The 13,199-nt window shown below is 46.1% G+C and overlaps 2 protein-coding genes and 1 non-coding gene across 4 annotated transcripts in view; 1 reads left to right on the top strand and 2 right to left on the bottom strand.

The window, feature by feature from the left end:
• LOC132354513 (large ribosomal subunit protein eL19) overlaps window positions 1-13,199 on the bottom strand; it is a 410,792-nt gene that overhangs the window by 320,738 nt on the left and 76,855 nt on the right. The gene's annotated exons all lie outside the window — the stretch shown is intronic.
• PSMB3 (proteasome 20S subunit beta 3) lies at window positions 922-10,809 on the bottom strand. Its single transcript, XM_059908215.1, has 6 exons — window positions 10,720-10,809; window positions 10,213-10,397; window positions 7,989-8,096; window positions 4,295-4,472; window positions 1,971-2,065; window positions 922-1,040 (listed from the first exon to the last, which is right to left on the bottom strand). The coding sequence occupies exons 1-6, from the start codon at window positions 10,720-10,722 to the stop codon at window positions 992-994; spliced, it is 618 nt and encodes a 205-aa protein (XP_059764198.1). The 5' UTR covers window positions 10,723-10,809; the 3' UTR covers window positions 922-991.
• Window positions 11,657-11,730, top strand: TRNAN-GUU (transfer RNA asparagine (anticodon GUU)). Its single transcript has one exon. It is a non-coding gene; the product is annotated as a tRNA-Asn (tRNA).

Genomic DNA, 13,199 nt, shown 5'->3' with positions numbered 1-13,199 from the left:
GCTGGAATCATTTGGGGAACTTTTTGAAAAAAGAGGTGCCCAGGCCCCTTTAAAAGGCCAAATAAATCAGGGATGGGATCAAAATACCTGTGTTTTAGAAGCTCCCTAGGTGACTAATATGCAGCCGAGGTTAAGAAACACTGATGTGGGGACTCCCCTGGTGGCGCAGTGGTTAAGAATCCACCTGCCAATGCAGGGGACACGGGTTCGAGCCCTGGTCCGGGAAGATCCCACATGCCGCGGAGCAACTAAGCCCGTGCGCCACAACTACTGAGCCTGTGCTCTAGAGCCCGTGAGCCACAACTACCGAGCCTGTATCACAACTACCGAGCCTGTGTGCCACAACTACTGAAGCCCACGCACCTAGAGCCCGTGCTCCGCAACAAGAGAAGCCACCGCAATGAGAAGCCCGTGCGCCACGACGAAAACCCAACGCACCCAAAAATAAAAAATAAAAAACACACACACACACAAAAAAGAAACACTGATGTGCAAGGATATTACTTATGGATACTTGGCCAAATTTCTACCTGAAACAAAGAAGATTTAAGGGCTTTCCAAGAGTTGAATAAAAATGACGCTAGGCTTTGGAGTCAAATGGAACATGGGTTGACATCTTTGCCCTACCACAAAGTGGCCCTGGGCAAGTTATTGCACTGTCATTAAACAAGGATAATTAATGTATATTACCTTGAGTCAATATGATGATTAAATTCTAGAATGTGTAAAGCACTTTGTGCAGGGCCGAGCACATAGCAGGTACCCAACAAGTGATTTGTAGATACTATCCCCACTGGTGGGCCAGTGGAGCACGCTGCAAGTCAAGAAAACCTGAGGGCTGAGCTAGACCCCGAGTAGCTATTTGTAACTGCCCAAGTGGGGACAGAGATCTGTGGTAAAACACTCAAAGACAAGCAGGAGTGAAAGAAAATCTTTTATTTAAAAAAAAAAAGAAAAAAGAAAAAAAAACTGGGCTCTGGGAAGAACAGTGTTAGTCCATTCGGGCCTTCAGTGTCCTCGTGGTGATTTTGTCCTTCTCACTGCAGAGGGAGAAAGTCACAGAACATCTACACCCATTCTAGACTGCAGAACAAACTAGAACAGCTATCCTAACTCCGGGGTTAACTGTTTTGCCCATGTTACACTAATGTTAGCTTGTTTTCCTGGCCTGTGGTGAGGAAGGGGAGAATGGAGAAATTTCCATAGGTGGAGCCGTCAAGAGTTGGGATGATTCAGGGCTGGAGCGTGAAGCGCTCCAAAGCAGGGAAGGAGCTCCCCAGGCCTAGAGAACAAGTAACTTAGGAAGGAGGTGTGAGGTGTCTCACTCCAGTGAAGGGAAAAGATCCTTGGGGTGGTAAATTCTCTGTATTAGCCCCAACCTGTTTTTCACGGTAATTAAGCAGGTTACCCCATAACAAAAGCGTCCAAATGCTTGTTCTGGGAGGTTCCCAAGGAAAGCTGTTGGGAGGATACCAGGTTCCTGGTGACAGCCCCAAACAAGTAAGAGGGAAAGAGGGTGGCAGTTAGGCATCTGGCTGGGGGGTTGGAAAACGTTCCCAGGGCTCAGTACACCACACAGTTGTGGGTTCCGTGCTGGTGTGAGCTGGGAGAGGAGAGGAGCCACCCAGGATTTATTCTGATCAATCTGCAGTAGCTCTGCTGCGGCTCATCCCCACAAAGGTCCCTGAGACTTTGGGGACAGTGTTCAGGAAGGAAAGAAATGTCCATTGTGAGCAAGGGGAGGAGACCCGGGGACACGGAGCCTCACCGGACAGAGGCCAGGGGAGTCTGGGTAGGCGCCCACCTTAGCTGCCACCCTTAGGAAGCGTGGATTTCTGCTATCCCGGGCCTGCTGCAAGCGCCTTTCTTATTTCACACCTGACTAGGGGGCTGGGAAGATGGGGTGTTTGTGCAGGAGGGGAGAGGCACGTGTCTGCAAAGCTTCCACACTTCTCCCAGTGCACACTTACACGATGTAGACAATGACTCCCATGCCTGACACCGCATCCCTGTCCACAGCGTTCAGCATGGCTTGTGAGATGGTTTCAAACAGGTGTTCTGGATCCTGCCGACAGAGCAGAAACCTTTCAATCCCCAGAGCCTTGGACCCTCACTTGGTCTGGCTCCTTAACTCTCTCTTCTCTAGGCTCAAGGTGCCCAGCTCTGGCCCCTCCCGTGTCTGGAGTGAGGGATGGTTCCCTGGATGCGAGAAGCCCCCTCAGCTCCTTCTCAGAAGGCAGCAAGGTTACATAAGATATAGTTCAAGCCCTGCACTTCCTCCGCTAATCAGCAGTGTGACCTTGAGCAAGTCAATGTCCCTTCGCTAAGCCTCAATTCCTCTTCTGTAAAATGGGGGAAGAATCCCCATGGCTCCTATGTGCTTTACCAGCTGTCTCATGGACTCTCCTCCTGGATGGCTCAGAGGTACTGCACAACTCAACCTGTCCAACCATGAACCCATTTCCCCCCAAACCTGCTGCATCCACTACCTCCTCTATCTTGGTTGGCTTAGCTAGAAAACTCAAATGTCCTCAGCATCTCCACCTCCCTCACTTCTGTTTTAAGTGACCAAGTACTCTAGACTCTGGCTGCCCCGCTCCCCCACTGCTACTCTCTTTGCTCAGGACCTCAGTGCCACACCGACCTGCAGGCCTCTGGTTCCTCAGGTCTCTTAACTGCCTTTGACACCATGTCAAAAGAAAAAGTTCCAATGAGGTATCACCTCTCACCAGTTAGAATGGGCATCAGCAGAAAATCTACAAACAACAAATGCTGGAGAGGGTGTGGAGAAAAGGGAACCCTCTTGCACTGTTGGTGGGAAGGTAAATGGATACAGCCGCTATGGAGAACAGTATGGAGGTTCCTTAAAAAACTAAAAATAGAACTACCATACGCCCCAGCAATCCCACTACTGGGCATGTACCCAGAGAAAACAATAATTCAAAAAGACACATGCACCCCAATGTTCATTGCAGCACTATTTACAATAGCCAGGTAGGTCATGGAAGCAACCTAAATGCCCATCGACAGACGAATGGATAAAGAAGATGTGGTACATATATACAATGGAATATTACTCAGCCATAAAAAGGAACGAAACTGGGTCATTTGTAGAGACGTGGATGGATCTAGAGACTGTCATACAGAGTGAAGTCAGAAAGGGAAAAACAAGTATCGTATAATAACGCATATATGTGTAACCTAGACAAATGGTACGGATGAATCAGTTTGCAGGGCAGAAATAGAGACACAGATGCAGAGAACAAATGTATGGCACCAAGCGGGGAAGATGGCAGGGGGGTGGTGGTGGTGGATGAACTGGGAGATTGGGATTGACATGTATACACTAATATGTATAAAATGGATAACTAATAAGAACCTGGTGTATAAAAAATAAAATTCAACAATTCAAAAAAAAAAAAAAGTTCCAACTGCTTGGCGTGGCATCCAAGGCATTTCCAAGTCTCATCCTGATTTCACTCTCCTCCTTCCTCTCGCCCCACACTCTGCCCACACTCCAGCAGCCACAGCAAGCTCTCTCCAGTCACTAAAACCACTGGGCCCCTCCTGTACTTCTGACCTTTGCACAGGCTGTTCCTTCTGCCAACCAGGCCCTTTCTTTCCTCCTCTTCCTGGCAAACTTCATTTCAACAGGTATTTGTGGGTCTGTCTTGTTTCGTTAGACCGCAATAAGCCCTTGAAGACAGACTATCTGGTTTCCCCGGAGCCTGGCAGCGCTGGCACAACAGCCAACCCTGTCAGGTACTGTTCCAGTCTTCCCAGGTGATTTCCTCACACCACCACTCATAAGATATGAGTGAGATAGATTCATAAGATAGATTCTATTATTATCCCCATTTTACAGCTAAGGAAGTGGAGGCACAGAGAAGTAAAGTGACTTACCCAGAACATAACTAATGAGATGGTAGGTGGATCTGGGTTTCCAACCCAGACAACCTGACTCCACAGCCCATTCTTCTGAGCTGCCCCTAACCCTACACCTTGTTAAATGTGTGTTCAATGAATGGATATGAGAACCCTGTAAACCCAACGTGGGGAATTATTTGTTGTTGTAGCAAATATCTGACTGAGGTCTCTTCATGGAAGGTGCTCTCCCTGGGAGCCAAGGCCCTGGCAGATGGAGTTTCTAGACACCCTTCCAAGGCTCAGCAGCTGCGGCTTTCTCTCCTACCTGCACCATTCTTCCCATTACCTGCCAGGTAAACACATTTTCCCCTGATGGCCAAGGGGTGGGCACCTCAGAACCCAGCCCTGCTCCATGCCACCAACTCACCATGTTGGGCTCCCAGAGGGACTCGCACATCCCGTACATTTGTTCAGTGCAGGTACCACTGACTACAAAGTCATCAGTCACCATGGGGCAGCCGATAAGGTCTAGAGAGCAAATGAAGGGCTTAAAGGTCTTCGGGTCCAATCCAGCAATGACCGGCTCAGTGTAGTAGGGCCCAAACCTGTGGGGGCCAGGAGCAGAGAGAGAAAGGAGCTCAAGAACATTCACTTTCCTGTTCAGGCCTGTTCAGACAAGGCCCCGGCCCCGGCCCAGACCCAGGGAGGAAAGTGGAGGGCGCATTTGGGACAATCCCCTTTCCCCCTCTCCTGGCATCTAGCAATGCTCTAAGACTTTTTCTTCTTTTCTCTGACACTTACCTTCATATCCTCCTCACCCTGACCCTCTCTTCCTCTTCCTTTCTTTGGGAATTCTGTTGTTGTTTTTTTTTTAATCTACTCTCCGTATCCTCATCCAGGTCCTATCACCATTCAATCTTCTATTTATACACCTATACCTTTACTGCTTTCAAAAAAGGATTTGAAGCAGTTTGTAGAAAAAACACTGAAAAATAAAACCAAACCGCTAAAACATAATGCCATTTGCAGCAACATGGATGGACCTAGAGATTATCATACTAAGTGAAGTAAGTCAGAAAAAGAAAGACAAATACCATATGATATCACTTATGTGGAATCTAAAGTATGACACAAATGAACTTATTTATGAAACAGAAACAGACTCACAGACATAGAAAACAAACTTATGGTTACCAAAGGGGAAAGGGAGTGGGGAGGGATAAATTAAGAGTTTAGGATTAGCAGATACACACTACTATATATAAAATAGATAAACAAGGCCCTACTATGTAGCACAGGGAACTATATTCAATATCCTGTAATAAACCATAATGGAAAAGAATATGAAAAACAATATGTATATATATGTATAACTGAATCACTTTGCTGTACCAGAAACACAACACTGTAAATCAACTATACTTCAATTAATTAAAAAAAAAAAAGTTCTTCCTATGCACCAACTAAAAAAAAAAACCAACCCCAAAATCAAGAATACAAGACACTCAGACGAAACACAAAGTTTTGTTCTGAGTCTCCCAGCAGGCAAAGCAAAGAAGGATACTCAGTGAGCTGGGTTATTTTCATTGTTTGCCATTAGGAAATAACAGCTTATCAGAAACTTGGTCTAGACCCTGAGCTTTGAGAAGAATCAATCTTAGGGATATTTAGATAGAAAACAGAAAATACTCAAAAAGTAATGGCCACTATCCTCAATAGAAACAGTAAGTAAACAGACATTTTCCATGTCTTATATCAGCTCTCAGTAATTTCTATTGGCATGATCTTAAGTTACAACTCTGTAAAAACTAATTCTGGAGATATGGGGATATATGTATATGTATAACTGATTCACTTTTTTATAAAGCAGAAACTAACACACCACTGTAAAGCAATTATACTCCAATAAAGATGTTAAAAAAAAAAAACTAATTCTAAATAAAAAAAATAATAATTGTAAGGTGGAAGAAGAGGTTGGAGTAGCATGCTTTGATCTGGCATTTCTCAAACAGATCCCTGGGTATCAAATTTCTCTAACAAATCTTAAATTTTGTATTTTCCTCTCAATAAACCGAAAACAAAGTTAATATAAGAATGTCCTGTACTATCTGGGTAACAACCTTAAAACTAAATACAACATGTCTCAGGGCCTGCGTTTGTACTTCCAGTCATGTTGATATCACGGTACCACCTAAAGGTCAGTGTTTACTTTTTGCTGGCAGTGTTTCACAGAGGTGCTTGGATGGATTCTCTGGGGTCCATGAGAAGTTATTTACTTTTAAAAGGGTCTGTACATGGCTCAATTTTGCAAATCACTGCATTAGCCTATCCTGCTGGAAAATCAATTATTTCAGTTGGGCTTGTAGAGAAAGCTCCTGGTTACAGTAGCTAAGAATCTAGAATTTTCCAGGTCAGCCTCAATGTCCTGTATTTTTGCTATGAGTAAACATGAGCCATTAAATATATACCTAAATGTGAGTTAATCTGTACAACTTTGTAAGACTTCCTCCCTATATCTGAAACTAATATTGTAAATCAATTACACCTAAATTAAAAAAAAAAAGAAAACTAAAGACATCTCCCCCCACCCCCATGAACCAGTTTTAAAAAATCTTTTGTTAAGCCTTTCTCAATTTGGGATATTGATAAACATGGTTACTACATATGGCAGACAATTCATAGCTGAAGATATTAACATAAACCTAAAAAAAAGGTAACCATTTGTTTTGTTTATTTTTTAATAGTAAAAAGACAATAATATTGCTCCAGGTATGGAAATGGCAAAAACTTAGTTCTGAAAGCTAAAGAGTACTTTTGCAACTTTTCTATAAAGTCTAAAATTATTTCAAAATAAAAAGTTAAAAAAAAAAAAGGACAGAAAAAAAGCTTAACCTGTCTTCTTGCCACCCAGTCTTTTTTTTTTTAAATGGCCATTTTTTAAATTTCTTATTGGAGTATAGTTGCTTTACAATGTTGTATTAGTTTCTGCTGTACAATGAAATGAATCAGCTATATGTATACATATATCCCCTCCTTTTTGGATTTCCTTCCCATTTAGGTCACCACAGAGCATTAAGTAGAGTTCCCTGTGCTATACAGTAGGTTCTCATTAGTTATCTATTTTATACGTAGTAGTGTATATATGTCAATCCTAATCTCCCAATTCATCCCAACCCTCTCTACGTCTGTGTCTCTATTTCTGCCCTACAAATAGGTTCATCTGTACTATTTTTCTAGATTCCACATATATGCTTTAATATATGATATTTCTTTTTCTCTTTCTGACTTACTTCACTCTGTGTGACAGTCTCTAGGTCCATCCACGTCTCTGCAAATGGCACAGTTTTGTTCCTTCTTATGGCTGAATAATATTCCATTTTATATATGTACCACATCTTCTTTATCCATTCCTCTGTTGATGGACATTTAGGTTACTTCCATGTCCTGGCTGTTGTAAATAGCGCTGCAGTGAACACTGGGGTGCATGTATCTTTTGAATTATGGTTTTCTCCACATATATGCCCAGGAGTGGGATTGCTGGCTCATATGGTAGTTTTATTTTTAGTTTTTTAAGGAACCTCCATACTGTTCTCCATAGTGGCTGTATCAATTTACATTCCCATTTGCCACCCAGTTCTGCCCAGAGGTGGGTGGGGAAAGTACCCACAGGGTTCTCCCTTCAATTTCATCCCAGCTTCTGCACTGAATTCTACAGTTAGGGGCCCCTTCTTTTCTCATCATAAAGTCCTCAAATGTTAAAAGTTAACATACCCAATTCCTAGGTTCCGTGTATTCCAGAGCATCTAATGACAACAGAATAAGCTCTTGGGTAAGGGTGGCTCCCGGCTGGGAGACGCCAGGGCACACTTTGGTAGCGTTAATTTTGTTTCCTGGGAGCAACCTTCACTTGCTGTTTGCATTCCCTGCCTTCTTCTGAAGTAGCCCTTTCTTTCCTATTTGGTTGTTAGGTCCACAGAAAAGACCCAGAAAATAAGGATACTATCCAGCAAATAAGAAATGAGTCAACGAGGAGGAACCTCCTTCCTGGGTGCCCCCTCCACACTACTTGCCCAATCAAAGGTTTCTGCATTCCCCGTGTCCCAGGCTACATTTCTACTCACCGTTTCTCATACAAGAGGTTGGCCACCATGCTCATGAGAGTGTAAGGCTTGATCTGCCGACCTTCCTTCAGCTCATACAGGTTCAGGCGGAACTTGAGGCGCTGGGCACTGTGGTAAAAGGAGAAAAGTGAGTAAGTCATTGCTGAATGTCCCCTGGTGTCCGCCTCATGGAGGTCAGGAGGTGCCTAAGGAGACACACAATCCCAGCCCCTGCCAAGAGACTCCTCCCCATCTGCCAGTGATTTTCGTACCAGAAGTCCAGCCTCACATCTGCTTTTCAGTCTTGTCCAACACTTCTACCCATAAACATGCCACTCTGCTAACCTTTTTTCTCATACTTTTTTTTTAGGGTGAGAAAAGGGGAGTTAAGAAGTAGATTCTCCCCCCCCCTTTTTTGAGGAATAGTTTATACAGTACACTCTGAGCAGGAGTCTGCCTGCAGACATAGTGATGGCAGCTTACAGTAGAAAGAGCAGTGAACTGAGAGAGCTGACCTGGGCTAAGCCTTCATCTTACCACTCAATTTTTCCATCCCTAAGATAGGGACAAAATAAGTCACCTTATTTTGTGAGATAATGTATGGGTGTTAATAAGCAGCAGCTGCTGCACTAAGGGACTGAAAGGCGCCTAAGAAAGTAGGCCACACCTCCTCCAGTCCCATCTCAGAGCCCAGGGATAGGCCCTGCAGGGAACAGACCAGTGACACACATGCTGCAAGCAGAACAATGAGTAACAGGACACCAGAACAAAGAGCCTTAGACACGACCTAAGCTTCATCATACAGGTGAGGAAACTGAGGCCCAGTGAAGTTAGCAATTACTGCCCACAAACATGCAAACTCGGTGAGAAGAGGCTCCTGAAGAGAAGGAAATAGTGTGAAGGGAACAGCAGTGACTGGAGAGAGGAAGGCTGATGGGGGCCTTCGTACTGACAGGAATGCTACGCTATCATTCTCTGATTCCACCAACAATGGAAAAAAAGGGTTGGTTGGGTTAGATTTCAGGAAGAATTTCCAAAATATATTGTTCTTGAGACTTTAGAGAGGTTTCAGGGAAATGAGAGAGAAAATTTTCTGACAAGCTCCCACCCACCTTAGTGAACTATCAACCTTCTCAGAACAAAGTCTAGGAACTGCTGCTCCTTAGGCCACCTGTGACCACATCTTCCCTCTTGAAACGTTGACCCTCTTTTCCACTGGCCTCTCTTCTTCCCCAACTGCTGAATATACAGTTCAGCTCTGGAGCTGCAGCTTATTTTTTCCCTCTGTATATTTTGTCTCTCCAGAATCTGTTCCCATAGATTTAACAGATCACCAATGTCTATCCAGCCCTGAGATATAATCTCAAGACCCCAACTGCTCAGAAGATGTTTCTACTTGGCTTGCCTTGTCCCTTGAAAATTGGTATCAAAATCAAAGTCATCACCTTTCCCCTAAAACCAGTCTTCCCAATTCCTATATTTCAGTCAACATGCTCAAAACAGAAATCATCTTTAAAACACTTCTGGAGTGCCTACATGCCAAGTACTAGAATAGATACTAATAACAAATAAAAAAGACACGAACCCCGACTTCAATGGTTAACTCTTTGGCCTCACAATATCCAAGTAGCCACTAAGGTTGGTCAGCAACAACTCTCAGAAATGCCTTCCTTTCCTTTCCCACCTCACCACCCCATCAGAACCACAACCTTCACACCCGGACCATCACAAGAGCCACCTATTTCATCTCCCAGACTCTCCCTTCTCTCAGAGAACCACTGTCAACTAGGTAACGACTCTAGCAGTTAATATGCACCAGCTCATTATGGGTTAGTTATCTTTCTGTATGCCTGCCTTTTCTCCCAACTAGACCTGAAGTTCTTTAGGGGCTGAGCATGGGCTTTGGCCTCAGAGATTGGGATCCTGGGGGTCATTCATTAGCTTACATCTTGGGCAAAACACTCTCTATGACCCTCAGTTTCCTCATCTGCAAAATGGGACAACAACATGGTAACGTGGTTAAGAGGATTAAAGTCCATGGATGTAAGGTGCTTTCCACAGTGTCTGGCACAGAGTAAATGCTGCTAAGCTGGTTAGGACACCACTCTATTGCTTACGGTGTTCGGCAAAGTCTCAGATTCATTGATGTTGTTTAGTAGATGACTAACACCCACGCCACTCAAGCCGCTAGGCAAGAATGGTCCAAGAAGAAGCCTGGGTGTAGGCGGGGACCCCCGACACTTACACTGTCTGTACGTCGGTGGCGAGCCCGGCCAGGCCGATGTACAGCCGGTCGCCCATGGGAAAGATCTTCTGGAAGTCCGTGGTCACCATCTGGGCCTGGATCCCGAAGCGCCTGTCGGCAGCGATGGCCACACAGTTCTTCCCCTTCATGGCCATGACGGCCCCTCCGTTATAGGACATAATAGACTGAAGCAGACAGAGCGGAAGGGCTCAGCGCGAAGGGCCAAACGCGGCCCGGCGCAGCCCCTGATTCGGAGGCTCCTGTACGCATCGTCCTCCACTCTGGAGGCGCCTGGATGCCCTTAACTCCAGCTCTGAGATTAGCGCTGTGAGGCTGCGAGGAGCCCCATTCCCTGCCTCGGTCCTCACCGCGGTCCGCTCCCCCTTCAAACTGGAGCCGCTTCCTTCAATCGACCACCAGGCCTCTCCGCCTCCCAAACTCCCCATGACACCCCTCCCCATTCCTCAATCCCTACCCCGTGTCCCTTCTCCTTGCTCCCCACCTCACCATGATTGCGGCGTATTAGGACCTCCAATAGCCACAATTCCAGCAAACCGGCTATGGGGCTCACTGCGCAACCACTCTCGCTGCTTTCTGTCTATTGGCTGGGAGGCCGACCCTTCCGGAACATTTTGGCTTCCTATTGGCTGTGCGTCTTTGTCAGTCATCAGACAGGAGTTTGGTTGAGAAGCCAAAACCAAGGTGAGGAAAGCGCAAAGTGAAAAGTCACTCTCAGTGCGGAAGAGCCCGGCGTCGCGGTGCACGCTGGTATAGCGGTGGACTCAGTCTCTGGGCGCAAGAGACGCCGGCCGGAACCTGCGCCCACGTGGGCTAGTGAAACCCGAGATAAGGGCTTTTGGCTCCAGTAAAGGGCCACGGGGTTGGTTAAGAGCACGCTGTGTGGGTCGGGCATATTACTCATGAAGCTTGTTTCATTTATTCATTCCAGAAATCCTTACATCTGTTGTATGCCAGGCACCATGCTAGGCTCTGGACATGCACTGGACTAGAGCTGTGCCTAGTATTTAAGAGGTGCCCGTAAAGTGCGTATTTACTCTTGCGACGGGGAGGGGCACAGGGAGGGTGTCGCGGGTATTCTGCGGCTGCAGGGGTTGGGCTGCAAAGGGGACGTTTGGAAGCCGAAGGTGGTTCTGCTTTGGGGGACTCTCAGCAGGTCGACTTCACGTATCCCCAATCTCAGATCACCCTAAAGAGGTACATCACGGGCTTCCCCAACTTTAAGATCCAGAGGAGGCAGGCGACGATTTCCGCCACCCCCGAGCCAATGGAGGGGAGGCGAGCACGTCCCGCCTGCTCCCCTCCCCAGATCCAGACCCTTCTTTGGGTCTGACTTCTTTCGTCCGGTTATGGAATTTCCGAGTCCTGCGCTGTCGCAGGCTCACTCCCATTGACTCGGCTCACTGCGACACAAGTAGTTATCACCGTCTCTGTGGCGCAATCGGTTAGCGCGTTCGGCTGTTAACCGAAAGGTTGGTGGTTCGAGCCCACCCAGGGACGCTGTCTGCTTTTTTTCCACCCTGAAAAGGAAAACGTAAAGGCATTATTTTCCTAACCGCTGTAAAGCCAAATTTTGTATTGAAATAGCAGGGACAACACTTTTTCTATAGCTAATCAGAGGGTCGTTGTGACTGAAAATTCGTTGTTGTTCCGTTAATGACGGGATAATGTCTCCAGCACTTCCTTCCTCCGCCTACCTCCCACCCCGCCCCCAAGCTGGATTGCAGGAAAGGCAAAGACAGGTTTTTGTCTCACCATGCAATACGTTTAACGTTGCATTTTTCGTAGGATTAAGAATGAATTTGCAGAGGAGGTTGAACAGTTTTCCATTGTCTGCTTCAATCAATGTTACAATCTCGAAATATTACATTTGGAAAGGAATAAAGTAGTGCGAGAGACAAAGGCAGTGGCAAATTGAGGGATGAAGAGAAAGGTGAGAAAGGGAAAACACAGCTGTGATATACGGAGCGAGACAGAAAGAGGGGACACGACAGAGAAATAGGCGGGTGAGTGGAAGGAAGACCCGGAGAAAATGGAGAGAGGGAAAAGAGAATCAGTTAATATGAGAAGCATGAGAAAAAATAAATCAACAACAACAAAACAGGTTTTTTTTCTAGAAATACAGAGACGTGGGGAAGAGGATGCGGAAATAGAAGCAGAATCTGACAAAGGACATTGTTTTGGGGAGAGAGAAGGGATAAAGAACACAGGTAAAGATAGTCATAATATCACTAGAGGAGCTGCCCTCTCCTACCATTGTCATCCTCTTCCAGGAGATCTTATCCTCGCAGTATCCCTTGGTATATGTGCTGGAAATAATTACCTGGATTCCCGAGTTCCTGCCCTCTGGAAACTTCTAGTCTATGACACACACCGTGACTCTTCTGATGAAGAGTTTGTCAGCTAGGTGACCTCCTGAAATACTACAACTAACACAATGGAGGGGAAGCTATGGCATCTCACGTCCGCCAGAGCTGCCTCCCTGGGCTGGGAGTGGGAGCCTCCACTTTTAAGAGGGGCTAAGCTAAGGACTCTCTCAAGCAGTTCCCTTCCACTTTTGGTGTCTCCTCAAGACTGGGCTGAAAGGAAGCCTCTCTGAAAGCCTTCCCCAGTGCTCACCCACCCTTACCTCGAGTTTACAGGGGCGGGGGTGGGGGGTGGTAAGCGGCAAACGGAAGGATACACAGTGCCCATAGAAGCTAACGGGACAGGCTGTGTAACCCTCTGGCTTGCCCGCGCCGGCCTGTGAGCACCTTGTGGGGCAAAAGCCCGGCTCATCAGTTTTATATGCCCTGTGCTTAGTGTAGTCTTTGACAATGGCACAGGACAGGTACTTCTTTGTCGGGAAACCTGGGAACTTCAGAAGCGAGAAAGGTTTGATCAGAGGTTCTCCTGATAAAGCCAGAAAGGCCAGGGATGTGGGGACTGGAAAATGATGGAAGTGATTAAAATGAAGCTTTAGTGGGTAG

The sequence above is a fragment of the Balaenoptera ricei genome, chromosome 20 (assembly GCF_028023285.1).
Source record: "Balaenoptera ricei isolate mBalRic1 chromosome 20, mBalRic1.hap2, whole genome shotgun sequence".
Lineage (NCBI taxonomy): Eukaryota > Metazoa > Chordata > Mammalia > Artiodactyla > Balaenopteridae > Balaenoptera > Balaenoptera ricei.
Note: the sequence above shows the minus strand (reverse complement) of the source record. Positions and strands in the feature narration are given on the sequence as shown.